We start from the raw sequence: 15461 nt of genomic DNA, 5'->3' as shown, positions 1-15461 counted from the left end.
ATCATCTATTCCATTGTCAGTTGATCTCTTGATGTGGTAGCTATGTCTTCGTAAGGGAGGCTTCTTAATTCATCTATGTCTTCATAAATGGTGGCAGCTTAGCATGGCAGCCGCGTCTTTCTGGACGACGCAGACCTTGGTGACATCCATGTCCTTTTCAACCCCATGCTTCTGGCCCCCCACTTGCTTAGGCATATCAGGTATGTTGTCAATTGCCATGCTTCTTCAATACCCTTAAACTTTTCATATAATAGCAACACTCTTCACTTCTAATCTTAGTTTGGACAATTTCATACACATGACGATTTTAGTTCTCGATGCAAGTTACACATTATCTCTATCCGTTGAGTAATTGAGCGGCCGAAATGATACCTGATTGGCTAGGCTGCATTGAATTATGAATCGGAAAGGTGTGATGGCACCCGGGAGTTCCGGCACCCTCCTATCTCGTCCATCCAGTGGCAGCAAGATTTGTGCCAGGCTCTGTCGAGTTGCAGTCGATTTGCAGCAGCGGCAGCAGCGTAATTAGGGAGGCTTTTGTTAGGCTCGAGGCATGCAATGGTCCCAGATCGTTGTTCAAAATATGTAGTACAAATTTGACAAGATGTTTCTCTGTCACGTGAGGTGGGCTTAGAGTCAACGGAGTGACACGGAGACAGGGTGCTCGGTCGGGTCTAGGTCTTGTCCCTGCGCATGTGTTACAAAATCCGTACCGGGGATCAGTGCCAGATAATGATATATGAACCTATCCTACTAGCTTCGAAGGGTCCACCGTCTTAATTTCGTGGAAGCATTGCTATGAAGCAGTCTAGATCGTTGGATTAACATGATTTAATGGCCGAGATTAATTGAAGATGCCTCTTTAAGTCTTTTTATATTGGTATAGATATAGATATAGATGAACAAGTTTGCGTTGTATCTGCAACTCAACAAAAAAAGGAAGGCACTGTGCATGAATCTTTATGGTTTATTATATATTTGGAATTGCACCTCAATTAAGGCACACAGCAGTCTTAAACATGACCGGCTAATGACCGACGAGTACAAGGTCACCACTCGGACGGGGTGGGCACGGTGTCATCCTCACAGCTCTCCGGGTGGATGGTGATGGTGTTGGCCCTGAGGTAAAAAATAAATCGCGTATCCACCTGCTGCATAGCTCCGATGACCGTCGTATGGCCCATGGTTGTGGGGTACACGCCAAAGCACAACAACTGCTCGTTGTCAACATTGAAGAAGAGGCCCCGTGAGCGGATTTCAAGGTGTGCGCGTGTGCGCTCCCCGTGCCGAGTAGTCGGACCCTCAAAGTCGAGCGTCAGCCTTGGGATACGTGACCAGATCGCGGGCTTCTGCCGGAAACACAGGCGGAAGTTGTGGTCATGCACGCGCTCGTACCCCCACTGCTGCAGCACACCGGCCACCGCATTCTCGACGAGCGTGTATGCGGCCCACACCAGATGGGTCACCTGTATGCCGATGTCCACGAAGCATCCGCCTGACCCGTCGTGTCGCCGCTCGAACATATTCTGGTGGATGCCCGGGATAATATAAACTATATAAACTATATAACACAAAAATTATATCTTTTGAAAATAGAAACTCTGAAGTTTATGTTGGTATATTTTTTGTAATATATGACTTGTATTAAGTTGGTCAAATTGACGACCTAGGGGTATGCGCACGCCCTGTAAACTGAGAGAGAGGTAGTACAAGGACTTCAAGATACAATTTTGACCAATAGTTTGTTTATAGTGTTCTCCATTTTCTAGAAAAGCAGGAGGGCTGACTCTGGCCTTGCATCGATGTACACATATCCCTCAATCAATTATTGCAGAGCTTACACGGTACTTTCTCTATCCAGGTTTATTTGTCCCTCCTATTTTGGATCAAAATTTGACCTTAGATTTAACTAGTAAAATATAAGTTATATGTACCTCAAAAATAGTATCACAAGAAACTTATTTCAAATACGAATCCAATATTTTTTTTTGTGGCACTAAACTTACATTTTCCTAGTTTGCTAAGATGACACTCTACACTACTTTAAAATTTATGTAAGGCAAAAGCTGAAAATTAACTTGAAAAAAGAAATCAAACAAGTTCAGTCTAATCGTGGTGGAGAATACTTCTCATACGAGTTCAATTCAATTCTCAATTCATTATGTGCGGCACATGGTACTATTTTATGAAAGGATGCCTCCCTTTTCACCTAATCAAACGGGGTTAGTGAATGAAACGGAAAAACGTACTCTTAACAAAACGTACTAATGCCTCACATGCATTAGTAAGGCTTGTGCTGTAGAGAGAGATAAACATATAGTACTGGGAGAACCTTCCAATCCATTGCAAAACAAATGTTACTCCCTCCATTCTTATACATGGCCACTTCATGTTTTTATATCTAATTTTGACCATTAATTTTAGCAACAAAAAGTGAGGTATATCATATATGACACAAAAAATATGTTACTGGATGCACATCTCAAAGAACTTATCGATGATATATTTTTTACGGCATATAATTCATATTTTGTTGACCAAAATTATAAATCAAAGTTTGACACGAAAGACAGTGGCCTTATATAAGGGAATGAAGTATGTTACATGGATGAAAAGGATGTACCAATAATAGATGGTAGATGGAATGGAATACAAGATCAACTACATGGTAGATTTTCAGACAGACACCCTGATGATGCTTCAGCGGCAACTCGATCCACACTAACATAGGCTGAATACTTCAGCGGCTACTTAATTCATGTCGGCGTTCGTACTGAAGCGTGCAGGCCACAATCAAGGTCACCTTGACCGAGGATGATCCCTCCCCAGTGAGGCGGCGAGGGTTCGGGGAATCTCACCTGACGCTAGAGTACATTATGCATTCCCTGGAAATGAAGTGGAAATGCTGGTGAGGAACGGGGTTCCTGAAACACAAGGTAACAAACAGGGCCTGAGTAAAAACCACGAGACCTAAGTCACTACTTAAATCAGGGTCATTAGTGTGTATAAACTGTCTGTTATTCGCACATACAATATCTAAGTACTATTTTTATATCTAAACTGGCGGTGCTTGGATTTAACCTTACTCCTCAAGGAAAACATAGAAATAATTGACCATACATTCTCGTGTTACGGAATGCAAACAGATGGTTGGTTGGCTGCTTGTACAGTATCCAACTTACAGTCTTGGCCCGTATATCTTAATCTGTCGGACATGAGTGTCCCTCCCATTCAGGTGATTGGCCAACACCGCGATTTGGAGCATAAATGCATGAATGAATGTTTCTCTGCACAAACATGCCAAGAAAGAGAATTATAATGTACTGCAAAGGCCATACGCTTAAGCAGTGGGATCCAAATAGTGCCACTCATAAATTAGTTCTGAAAACCTCGTGTATTTCTAGAGTATACTCATGGGCAAATTATATGCCTCATAGCAAGCTCATGAATGGGATATTATTATTAGACTGAAATGAGTTAGCTGCAGCGTCCGATATACTTGACACATCGACAGAGTATCTTTTTGTTTAACACCATCAACAGAGTATCTAAGTTTGTCAAAGTCAAAGGAAAATTATTCAATCAGTGGCCTGCACAGGCAGTGTGCTGAGAATTCGAGACGTCCAACATGTCGAAATGGAACTTTTTCATCATGGAAATTACCAAACGATAAATGCATATTATGTCATCAGATGGTAGTGTGAGCTACCTTCTGAATTTCAATTGCTAATAGAAGGAAAATAAACGTATCATACCATATGGTTTAATTTACAAAATCCATGCCGGGGATCACTGCCAGATAATGAAATATGAACCCATCCTACTGGCTTTGAAAGGTCCACCGGTTTAATTTCCTGGAAGCATGGTATGAACAAGTCTACGTTGAATCTGCTGGTCGAAGGGGGCGGCCCATGTACAAGAGGTTCCCAACACCAGAGCGTTATTTTCGGATCCTAACTAACTTAATGATGTGATTACCTTTTTTGCAGATATGAACCAAGTCTAGGTTGAATCTACAACTCAACTAAAAAAGGGAGGACACTATGCATGAATATTCATGGTTTATTATATATTCTGATTTGCCACTCAGTTAAGGATGGCGCACAAGGATCTTAAACATGAGTGACTAATGATTGACGAGCAGCTAATGAATGGTACAAGCCTCGTCACCACTCGGACGGGGTGGGCTCGGTGTCGGCTTCACAGCTCTCCGGGTGGATGGTGATGGTGTTGGCCCTGAGGTCAAAGATGAATCGCGTATCCACCTGCTGCATGGCGCCGATGACCGTCGGGTGGCCCGTGGTCGTGGGGTATATGCCAAAGCACAACAACTGCTCGTTGTCAACCTTTAAGAAGAGGTGCCGGGAGCCGATCTCCAGGTGCGCGCGCGTGGGCTCCCCGTGCCGAGTAGGCGGGCCCTCAAAGTCGAGCGTCAACCTCGGGATGCGCGACCAGATCCCGGGCTCCTCCCGGAAACACAGGTGGAAGTCGCGGTCGCGCACGCGCTTGTACCCCCACTGCTGCAGCACACGGGCCACCGCTTCCTCCACGGGCGTGTACGCCGCCGGCACCAGATGGGTGATCTGTGTGCCGGCGTCCACAAAGCACCCTCCTGACCCGTCGCGCTGCCGCTCAAACATAGTCTGTTGGATGCCCCGGATCGGGGACCCATTAAGGCTTATGCCAAGAAGCTTCACGTAGTAGGCCGAGTCGGCGACGCCGTGTGGGAGGTGTTGAGGCGTAGGAAGGATCTTGATGTGATGGTGGTCCAGAGGCGGGGGCTCTGGGATGTCGGCGCCGAAGCTGATGAAGCCGTGTCGGCGCTGGTCGTGACCTTGGCCAATCAGACAGTAGGAGAAGCGTCAGGCGACACGATCCTTGATCTGCATGATGAGGGAGGTAGGCAGCCTGCCCATGCCCGGTGTGCCTGCGAACGTGCCTTTGGTGTCGAACCCCTCGGTAGCCTGCGCGCACCCGAAGGCGATGTTGTGGATAGGCAAAGTCGGATTACCCAGCATGATGGTCTCGACGCCCAACATAGCCGTGTGCCTCCTCCGGGAGGTGGAAGGAGCACTTGTCGCCGGCGGGGTGGACGGGGTTGGGCGGTTGGCATAGGGAGCTCGTTGGATGGAGAGGTTGGTAGCTGCTCGAGTGGCTAGGGTCGAACACCGGGCCTCGTTGCCGGAGCTCCGGCAAGCAGTGCACGCATCGCATCCACGTCAGGCTGCTGGCCGTGTCCAGCACGAGGAAGTAAGCCCCTTTGCCGTGGCCCGTGCCGACGCCTATGGCCACGCCGTACATGTACTCCAAGGGGGGCGTCAGGGATGGACGGTGGTGGAAGCTCGTGGACCACGACGCCGTCATTGTCCACACGGTACGTGCCCTCGTCGTGGTTGGCGACCAGTGGGAGGCTGAGGCCACCTACCGTCGTGCAGATCGTAGGCAGGGCATGGACCAGCACACCAGCGATAAGCAGCAAAAGGGTGGAAGCGGTGATCTCCATGTTATGTTTTTTGTTGCTGTGGCTGCCGATTGCAAGACCATTATATATTGACGTACGGAGATCGTTTGGGCGGCGGATTAATGCAGGGGTATCTGCAGCGGATGCATTGCAATCGTGCAACAAACTCTGATCATCACAAATACTCCCTCCGTTCCTAAATACTTGTCTTTCTAGGCATTTCAAATGAATATCACATACGGATGTATGTGTTGTAAATACAGGATCACCTAGGTGTGGATCAGTGGGATATTATCTGTATTCGGGTGTTTACCTTAGCCTTCCGGCCATCGCTGGTTCGTCGGATGATGGTCTGCGCACGGGCAGCTACGGTCGGTGTAGAGGGCAACTGCGAGGTGGCTGATGGCGTCGGTGGGGAGTGGCAGGGCGTTGTGGAGCTTCCCATCGCTGACCGGCCTTCCTCGATCGATGAGGTTAGAGAGGTGGGCGACGACACTTTCCCTAGTGGCCACCACCTTCCTCTTATAGCCGGCGCGACAGGGGCCCACAACCCAGTTGGGTTGGGCTCCCCCGATCAGGGAGCGAGTCAAGGGTCCAATGGGCCTTTGGGCCCATTGGTGGAGAGATCAATACTAAATTCTCCCCCTTGATCTCATCTTTCAAATTTATAACTTTGTACTTTGAAATAACTCTTTTCAAAGTACTCATTTCATCACAGATTAATGCATATGAGCTGCCCTATCGTCACAGTCAATCGCCGATGGACTTGACAGCTACAACACACCTCTTTGTTTTGAAATATATACATTAACTTTTGGGCCCTTTATTGTCCGGAAAACATAGACTATACCATAAACCCATGTCGACTGTGTGTTCTCTAAACGCACTGGGCGGTAAGCCTTCATTAAGCAGATCTGCAAATACTTGTCTGTTGCTTTCATGCTCCAAGCATTTCAACATAATTCCGGACTTTCTCCTTAACAACGTATAACTTTCTGTCAATGTGTTTGGCACCACACTTGACTCGTTGTCATAGGAGCAAATTACTTAATGGTTATTGTTGTTGTCAACCATTACCAACTCCGGGTACATATTTCTTTAACCTTTTTGCCTGTCCCTTAGCCTCATATCATGTACATTATCTTTACATCATGTCAATGATAATTGATTCATTCTTTAGAGTTTTTCCACACAAAAACTCCAAGTGTGAAAGTCAGCGACAATTATGGATTTCGCTGTATATTTCACAAGTTCTATATCTGTATTCACAACCTTTTGAGAGCGCTTGCTCTTTTTAGCATGAGGCCGATATTTTTGACTCCATTCCAGTGATCTATATCTGGACTGGACATTGCCAAAACAACCCGGTTACGTGAACTGTGTCAGGGTAATGTTATACTTTTGCATTCATTAAGCTTCTAACAGCTGAAGCATATGGTACCATATTCATTTGGTCTATTTTGTATTGACTTTTGGAACACTAAAGTTCCCAAAATCATTACCCTTTACTATAAGAACAGGCGTAGGGTTTCTCGCATGCATACTTTAGAAACTTTTCTTAGCATGTACATACGACACTCCTAATACCCCTTTTATTCTTTTCTCGGTGAATCTCGATCCTTATAACGAGAGACATTCTACCAAGAACATTCTTTTGAATTTTGAGGACAAGAACTTCTTTTCCTCCTGCAGTAGATTAACATCACTACTAACAAGTAGAATGTTATCCACATGTACAGGATTAGGAAATGAAATTCCCATTCTATAACTTTATACAAACACAATTGTCCTCTCATTTTCTTTAACCCAAAACAATATTTGATTGCTTTAGTCCATAAAAGATTTCTTCAGGTAGTATCCCCTGTGTTCTTTACTTTCATCTGATGTAACTCAGATCATAATATCTTTCATCTGATATAACTCAGATCATGATGTGCTACCAACACTCATTGTAATCTATTCAGTGTAAAACGCGCAAAAACCTTTCGATTTAAGTCGCGTTTTACACCTTTATGTATTTCCTTTGGAGTCACATTGTCCTTGTAGACTCTTTACAGCCTACTGTTTTGGCTCCATTAGAAATTACTCATGAGTACCAAACATCGTCGGGATTCACCAATTTTATTTCATCTCACATAGTCTCTTATCATTTAGATAAGCAGACACTTCTCAAAGCTCAATTGGGCTTTAAATGAGGTGGGATCAACCTCTAATTTTAATTTCTCTAACATAGATTTTATACTCATCAAACATATCTGATTCTCTCATTCAGGTACTGGTACTTCTTTCATATGGGGCTGTTGTAGCTCCGTTATTGCCAAGCGGCAATTAATTCTGTAGTCTTTCATTGCCAAGAGGCAATAGATTTTACAGGGTCCTATATCACAAGATCCATATTTACTCGTTCATCCTTTTATAGAGCTAACAACAGATGTTGTATAGGTCATACAACATGCTCCCCCAGATACAATCTATACAAGCCTTATAGTATACTCTATAGTCTTTTACTTTATCTAGGTAGCCAACAAAATAGCTCCCCCAGATTTCTTATTTTGGGTTTGCTCTGTCAAAGCTTTTCTCATAAGCACCATCTTTTACTTTTGAATCTCGTTCAGTATGAATACTGGTTGACTATGCTATCTTCCAATCGGAAACTGTAAGATTCAAGGAATATAGCTATCTCTTTACTTTAGGGGTATCATTATTGTGACCATCGTACTCCCCCGACGATCACATTCAACATTTATAGATCAATTTAGATGAATCATGTGCACATTATGTAGGGGAGTTTCATCGTTCACAATACTTTCTCCCCCCTCGAAATGTGGCAAGAACTTTTCTGCCACAATTTCGAAAACCATTTAGAACTCTTGTGAATTGAGGAAACTTTGATTATCTACTTCATGCGGAATGAAGTTATTTGTTCACTCGTATGGGAGTACTTTCCTCATTCCATTTCAAAAAAAAAAACTCAACCGAGTTCTTTATCAATAGTACATTTGCAAGTCAAACATGCATATCATTCTTATCTTTTGGTCCGTCTATAACTTTTATTATCTTTAGACTCATTGATTGCTTAACGACTATGACACTTAAAAGTGCACGGTCGATACTAGGATAGCATAAAGGGCTACTCCATACTTTTCTCCCAAATTGGGATTCATTAAAAAACATATGAGTCATCACATCTTTTTCCTGTCATACAGGATAATTCCTTTGCCAAAATTTCTCCCACCATACGGGATTATTCTGACATAAATATTATGCCAACTTTACCCCGCCATGCGGGTATTATCATAATCATCTTTCCTCACCATGCGGGTAATTCCCTGTAAGGGATATGAATGCCAGAATTGGCTTTCTTTGATTGCATATTCAATCATCAAATTCAGAAATAAATCCAAATATTCTTTAATACACATGCTTAATCCGACGTTGGTCAAATTAATCACACATATCACTTATTGCATCTCATAGAAGATGAGAATTCTTTTCCATGGAGAGTACATGAAGACATTCGTCGAGCAAGACTCTCAATGATATATCTCTTTCTTGGATTAATATCCAAAATTGGCTTCTTTGAAGAGAGAACATACTCCCTCACGTTATGACCTTTCTTGGTCATCTTTCAGGACACAAGTACCCAACTTTTTGCTTTCATAAATGAAAGCATTGAAAACTTTTAGTCTGAGAAAAGTAACCAATAATCAACAATAATGAGCATAAAAATAACCCTACGTTGGTCTGGTTAAAGATATGCACATTAAACTTTTAAACCTTTCTTTTACATTCTAAAGCACCGTTAGGCAGAAATAGAATAAAACATCACCTTTTTACATTAATTCCACATCACCGTTGGGCAGAAATGGAAATAATGCATATAACTCATAAATAATGTGATGATAAAATTTCTATTAAGTAACTTTGCTAAGAAAATAATCATCATTATCAACTTTATTGCAGCGGAAAACTGGCAATATAAATTTCCCAATCTTTATCAAATTCTCTGAAAATTGGTCACTTTGATACAAAATTTATCAGAGATTTGAACTTTTAACTATAAGACTCATTGAATTATAATATTGTCATCATCAACGTTGGTCAGAAAATAACAATACCATAATTAAACTTTAATCAAATATCTTTCTACTGTCATAGCAGAAGGTATCTGAATCTGATTTCACCCACAAGTGGAAAAACTTCTCTCAAAAATTGTTCTTCCAATTAAATTTTCCCATTGGTTCCAATTTAATTGGAGGATAAAACTTTTACTTATTCAGTAGCATCACTGTATACTTTTCTACTGTCTAAACAAATTATCCCATTGGTTCAAATTTGAGTAGAGGAGCAACAATTTAAACTTTTACTTTAGTTCTATTCACTTTTAAAAGAACACTTTTATTTTATTTGCAGCGGAAAAACATGAATAAAGAAAATTCATGAACTTTTTTTATAAAAAAAAACTTTTCAGAATTGCACAAAACTGGACAAAAAACTGTGTTAAAATTTCCCCAAAATTGGACAAAATATAAATAAAGCACGGCAGCTCCAGCCGGCCTCGGCCTGGCGCGTGAGCCCCGCAGCGGCCCACGGCCTGCTCCTCCACGCGCTCGCGCGAAATGGCCTCGCCTCGACCTGGGTCAACGGCCTCAGTCCTAGCGCGCGCCTCCTGTGTTGGCCCAAAAGGCCCGCAACCGCCCGCCCTGCTCTCTTCTGGCCGTCGGATGAGATCCGACGGTCCAGCGCGCCTGTAGCCCGAGCAAAACGGTCTCATCCGACGGTCCAGCGCGCCTGTAGCCCGAGCAAAACGGTGCCCAGCTCCAGCGGGGGGAAACCTAATCCATTCCCCCACCCCTGCGCGCCGCTCGCTCTCTCTGATCTGTCCCGGTCGCCGTGCAACCGCGCCGCGCCTGTCCGCCGGCGACGGCGTCGAGCACCATAGCGCCGCGCGGGCCGCCTATCCCTTCGCCCTCCGTTCCTCCCTCCGCATTCCTGTAACAGAGAGAGAGAGAGGCGCGGCTTAGCCTTTCTCTTCTCCACTGCGCGCGACGGCGCCGAAGTGGCGGCGGGTTAGGGCCGCGCCAGCCACCGGCGACGACGTCGATCTGTCACCGCGCCGCGAGCCCCTCCCCATTTCTTTCCCCCTTCATTTCTTTCTTTCTCCATCCACCGCCGCCTACTGGCCAGTGAGAGAGAGAGCTGCGACGGCTCCCGCTGCTCCCCTGCGCCGGCGTGCGTCTGAAGACGGCGCCCCTGCTGACCCTTTTGCCGGCGTGCGCGAGCACCCTAGGGTGAACGCGCCGCCGTCAAGCGGCTCGGTTGTGGTGCCCTTTGCCCCCGAAGGGGTGGTGTTCTTCTTCCCAGATGCCTCGGCTCGCCGATGCGCATCGAGATCGAGAGGAACGGCGCGGCCGGTGCGGCGGCGCCCTTTTCTTGCGAGATTTCTTTTCCCTTTTGCTTCCCTGTTTCTCTGTGAGGGTTAGGGTTCTTGGGGGAAATTTCTTTCTTCAACCGGTCGATTCGGTTCAGTCTCTTTTCTTTTCTTTTTCCATGTGATTCCACGCACTAGATCGTGGCTGATACCATTGTTGTAAATACAGGATCACCTAGGTGTGGATCAGTGGGATATTATCTGTATTCGGGTGTTTACCTTAGCCTTCCGGCCATCGCTGGTTCGTCGGATGATGGTCTGCGCACGGGCAGCTACGGTCGGTGTAGAGGGCAACTGCGAGGTGGCTGATGGCGTCGGTGGGGAGTGGCAGGGCGTTGTGGAGCTTCCCATCGCTGACCGGCCTTCCTCGATCGATGAGGTTAGAGAGGTGGGCGACGGTTCTGTTGCACACTTTCCCTAGTGGCCACCACCTTCCTCTTATAGCCGGCGCGACAGGGGCCCACAACCCAGTTGGGTTGGGCTCCCCCGATCAGGGAGCGAGTCAAGGGTCCAATGGGCCTTTGGGCCCATTGGTGGAGAGATCAATACTAACAGTATGTAGACATATTTTAGAGTGTAGATTCACTCATTTTACTCCGTATGTAGTCACTTATTGAAATGCCTATAAAGACAAGTATTTAGGAACGGAGGGAGTAATTAGTATATAGCCAGGCTGAAGGATTTGCATGAAAACCAAAAGAACGGATCTCCATCATTTAACACTCACGGTATCTGATGCAGGAGATGGAGATGTGCGATATATATTAATTAGTAATAGAGGGCTGACATTTTAGATATTCATGCATTAGTACTAGTATAAGTGACATTTTAGATACTCCTACAGGAACTTCAAGATACAATTTTGACCAATAGTTTGCTTGTAGTGTTTTCCTTTTTTTAGAAAAACAAGAGGGCTGACTCTGGCCTTGCATCGATGTACACATACCCCTCAATCAATTATTGTAGAGCTTACACAGTACTTTCTCTGTGCAGGTTTATTAGTCCCTCCTATTTTGGATCGAATTTTAACCTTAGATTTAACTAGCAAAACATATAGGTACCTTAAAAATAGTATCATGAGAAACTTCTTTCAAACAAGAATCCAACAATATATTTTCTGTGGCACTCAACTTATATTTTGCTAGTTTGCTACTACTAAAGATGACACTCTACACTACTCTAAAATTTTTAAGGCTGAAGCTGAAAATTAACTTGAAAAGAAAATCAAATAAGCTTGGACTGATCATGGTGGAGAGTACTTCTCGAATGAGTTCAATTATTCTGTGCGAAACATGGTATTATTCATGAGAGGATGCCTCACTGTTCACCCCAATCAAACGGGGCTGCTGAAAGAAAAAAACGTACTCTAACATGCCAAGAAAGAGAATTAAAGTATGCGACCGCCTGCAAAGGCCGTACACATAAGCAGTGGGGTCCAAATAGTGTCACTCATAAATTAGTTCTGAAAACCTTGTATATTTCTAGAGCATACTCAGTGGCCAAATTATATGCCTCATGGCAAGCTAATGGGACCTCTATTATCTGACTGAAATGAGTTAGCTGCAGTGTCTGATATACTTGACACTTCGTCAGAGTATCTAAGTTTGTCAAAGCCTAAGGAAAATTATGCAAGCAGTGGCCTGCACAGGCAGTGTGCTGAAAATTTGTGACATCCAACATGTGAAAACAGAATTTTATCATCATGGAAATTCCAAAACGAGAAATGCATATAATGTCATCAGATGGTACTGTCAGCTACTTTCTGACATGTCAATGCTAGAGGAAGGAAAATAAAGGCATCATAGGGTTTAAGTTACAAAATTCATACCGGGGATCAGTGCCAGATAATGATATATGAACCCATCCTACTGGCTTTGAAAGTTCCACCGTTTTAATTTCCTGGAAGCATGGTAGATATAATGGTTCATCATTTGAGATCAATATAATAATACTGGCACTGTAAATTTGAATTTCCAAGGATCACTTGAGTGTCCAATGGACAACTACACGCAATGCAAAATCATTGCAGAATATTACTGTAAATGCAATCCTATGATACGTCAGAATATGGTGCAACAATAAGGTAGTGTATAATAATCCTATAAGACATCAGACTATTCAAGCTGCACCAATTTTTTATTTTTACTCGGGACACATGTAGTCATGTTTTCGTACCAAAACTTTCATTTGGACATGTTAGAACCTGATGGACATGCATGATTTGTTTTTAAAAACATAGTGCATTTTGAAGTGGGCAAAACATATCTCAAATATAGTGCCCCCCCCCCCCCCCCCCCCCACCCAGGCGTGCAAAATCCGCTTTATTTCTTATATAGTTCAATTAAATTTACAAAGTAAACTAGTTAATTAGCTGTCAAAATTTGTAAACAAAAATGTACATTGGTTGGAAAACATGCCTGTAAAATATGGAAACCTGGTTTGTTATGGGCAATAAAATTTGGTGCATTCCAAAAACTGAAGGACATTAGGTTCAGCAAGACAAGTATGTTTGTGGGAACACGACACTACCTTTTGTGGTTGGCAAGTCGCCGGCAAGCATGCCAAATGATATAGTGAAAGGTGCACCATGACACACAAAACTGTGATGTGCCAATGCTGTGGCAACAATCCACATACTGACTGCCAAAAATAAACAAAAGAGAAAAGATAGCAAATGTAGCAGTGAAACCACCAGCTGAAAGGCCGATATCGCTTATCTTTTTTCACAGTTGCTGAGCAGTTTGGACATAGCAGGAAAGCTAGTGCTGCTCAGGTATATAAAGGTCATGAATTAGAATGCTCTATGAAGCTCTGAAGAACATAAAATTTTAGTGGCCACTGACCACAGCCGTTTAGGCATGCATATTTGAGTTCTAAACTGAACCACAACTAGTGAATGCACACATACATATCTTAAGGTAAACACTGTCTGAGCTGAAATGGTGCTTTTGTTCTTTCATGACAACTTGCTGCTAGCCTGATTTTCCCCACAATATCCTGTTGTTTTCCTGTTTGCTGCTATAAATAATTTTGTTTCAATACAATGAACTTTATTGAATTGCAAACTTTTAGTGCGCCAAGATTACTTTTATTCTCAAGCAACAATTTTAGCCAAGTGCTCTCTCTCACCATCGAGCACAGATCACGACTTAGACTTCAGAGATACATGTGTGCTATCTATCACTGGGCACCTCGCTGCTATGTTCACAAGGCCCTGAACATTCTCGAAACGATATATCGCGGAGTAGCCGGAGGGGGTCACCTTGAGATTGTGCAAGCCGTCGCCGGCCCGGATGGAGATCTTGCTCGGCGTGTAGCTCTCGTCCAGCTTAAAATCCACGTACAGCACAACAAGCTGCAGCTGCACCTTCTTCTGGAACTGGATGTTGACCAGGTGCGGTTGCGCACCGTCCGACCTGACAAACGCCCAAAACAGATACAGTGATTCCCTGAGAAACAAAGAGGGAGAGATTTCGATGCGGGGGAAGAGGGCGCTCACTGCCAGTAGGTGTCGAGGCTGTGATCGCGTAGGGAGGCAACGCCATTGCCGGGCTTGCTGGAGCTGACGCTCCAGACGGCCGTCTTGGCCATCTCTCGCATGTCGCCCTCCAGCGAGAGCTCCGGGCAGCCCTTCAGCCGTCCTGCCGACGGCGCCCCCGCGGAGGCTCCCAGCGTCGGCGTGGCCGCCGCCTCCTGCTCGCCGTCGGACTCCATCGGCGCGATCAACGGTTTGCTGACACCCCAGGCCAAAAACTAAGGGCAAAAAATCACCCCCAAAGATTACCCCAGTTTTAAGGCATACCAAAAGTCAAGTTCCTCTCACAGGAACAAAGATTACTAAAATTAAAATTATTATTTTTTACGAAAAAGCTTTCTACATTGAACTAATAAACTCTATACACTACAGGAGCTAACCATCAATAATGTTGAACATTTGAACTAATCTATTGAAAGGAAAAACCATTCAAGTCGGCAAGGCATCAAGCAGTGCAAGAGGGAATTAGGATTTGGGAAAGGTCAGAGGGGCTGAGGGGGGATACCGTGCGGAGGCGGGAAGCGGGAGGCCGGATGGGCGGGCGGCAACCCTCCTGGACGAGCAGCAACACTTCCTGGGCGAGTGGCGACGCGGGTCGCCTGGGTACCCTCCTGGACAAGTGGCGGCGGCGACGAGCGGCGGCGACGAACGGCGGCGACCGGGAAGGGGTTTGGTTCGTCCGCAGGCTCCCCCTCTCGAGTCAGTTTAGTTCGTGGGCTGCCTGTCTGGGCCCAGCAGGGCGCAAGCTAGTGGGCTGTGATCCTGGTTTGCCTGGGCCAGCTGCGCCTTTCGCTGAAATCAGGTTAAAGTTCATCCTCCGGCTTCTCAAACGCTGCTGACAAGTGACACGTTGCATGTGCGTTGTTTTGTCGTAACAGAAGAGTTTTCCATTTTATAGATTTGTTTATTTAAAATATTTTTTTCCTTAAGTCTTGCATCGAGATCCCATGCTAATAGGTTTCAACGAACTTTTACTTCACAAAAAACTAAAAATAAACAAAAATGAATACCAGAAAAACAAAAAAAAAGGAAAA

General features: G+C 44.6%; 2 protein-coding genes and 1 pseudogene across 2 annotated transcripts; all 3 read right to left on the bottom strand.

Moving 5' to 3' along the window:
• Nucleotides 1-1049: 1049 nt before the first annotated feature.
• Nucleotides 1050-1523, bottom strand: LOC109784919 (aspartyl protease family protein 2-like). The gene has a single exon (XM_020343533.1). It carries the CDS (start codon nt 1521-1523, stop codon nt 1050-1052), a length of 474 nt encoding a protein of 157 aa, XP_020199122.1.
• Nucleotides 1524-2516: 993 nt separating this feature from the next.
• Nucleotides 2517-15076, bottom strand: LOC109784920 (anaphase-promoting complex subunit 10-like). The gene is made up of 6 exons (XM_020343534.4): nt 14933-15076; nt 14392-14645; nt 14155-14308; nt 12721-12791; nt 3183-3287; nt 2517-2924 (listed from the first exon to the last, which is right to left on the bottom strand). Exons 2-6 carry the CDS (start codon nt 14604-14606, stop codon nt 2855-2857), a joined length of 615 nt encoding a protein of 204 aa, XP_020199123.1. The 5' UTR covers nt 14607-14645; nt 14933-15076; the 3' UTR covers nt 2517-2854.
• Nucleotides 3915-5503, bottom strand: LOC141025441 (aspartic proteinase nepenthesin-2-like; annotated as a pseudogene).
• Nucleotides 15077-15461: the final 385 nt, after the last annotated feature.

This window comes from Aegilops tauschii, chromosome 6 (genome assembly GCF_002575655.3).
Source record: "Aegilops tauschii subsp. strangulata cultivar AL8/78 chromosome 6, Aet v6.0, whole genome shotgun sequence".
In the NCBI taxonomy this organism is placed as follows: domain Eukaryota; kingdom Viridiplantae; phylum Streptophyta; class Magnoliopsida; order Poales; family Poaceae; genus Aegilops; species Aegilops tauschii.
The sequence above is the reverse complement of the archived record's forward strand: the minus strand, read 5'-3'. Positions and strand labels throughout refer to the sequence as shown.

What these genes read in the sequence shown, in the direction of transcription:
- LOC109784920 (XM_020343534.4), bottom strand. Translation starts at nt 14,606, where the DNA reads ATGGAGTCCGACGGCGAGCAGGAGGCGGCGGCCACGCCGACGCTGGGA. An exon ending in TTATCTGGCACTGATCCCCG is followed by an intron (nt 3,288 to 12,720) that starts GTATGAATTTTG and finishes ATGTTTGTGCAG; the next exon opens with AGAAACATTCATTCATGCAT. An exon ending in AAGATATACGGGCCAAGACT is followed by an intron (nt 2,925 to 3,182) that starts GTAAGTTGGATA and finishes CTTGTGTTTCAG; the next exon opens with GAACCCCGTTCCTCACCAGC.
- LOC109784919 (XM_020343533.1), bottom strand. Translation starts at nt 1,523, where the DNA reads ATGTTCGAGCGGCGACACGACGGGTCAGGCGGATGCTTCGTGGACATC.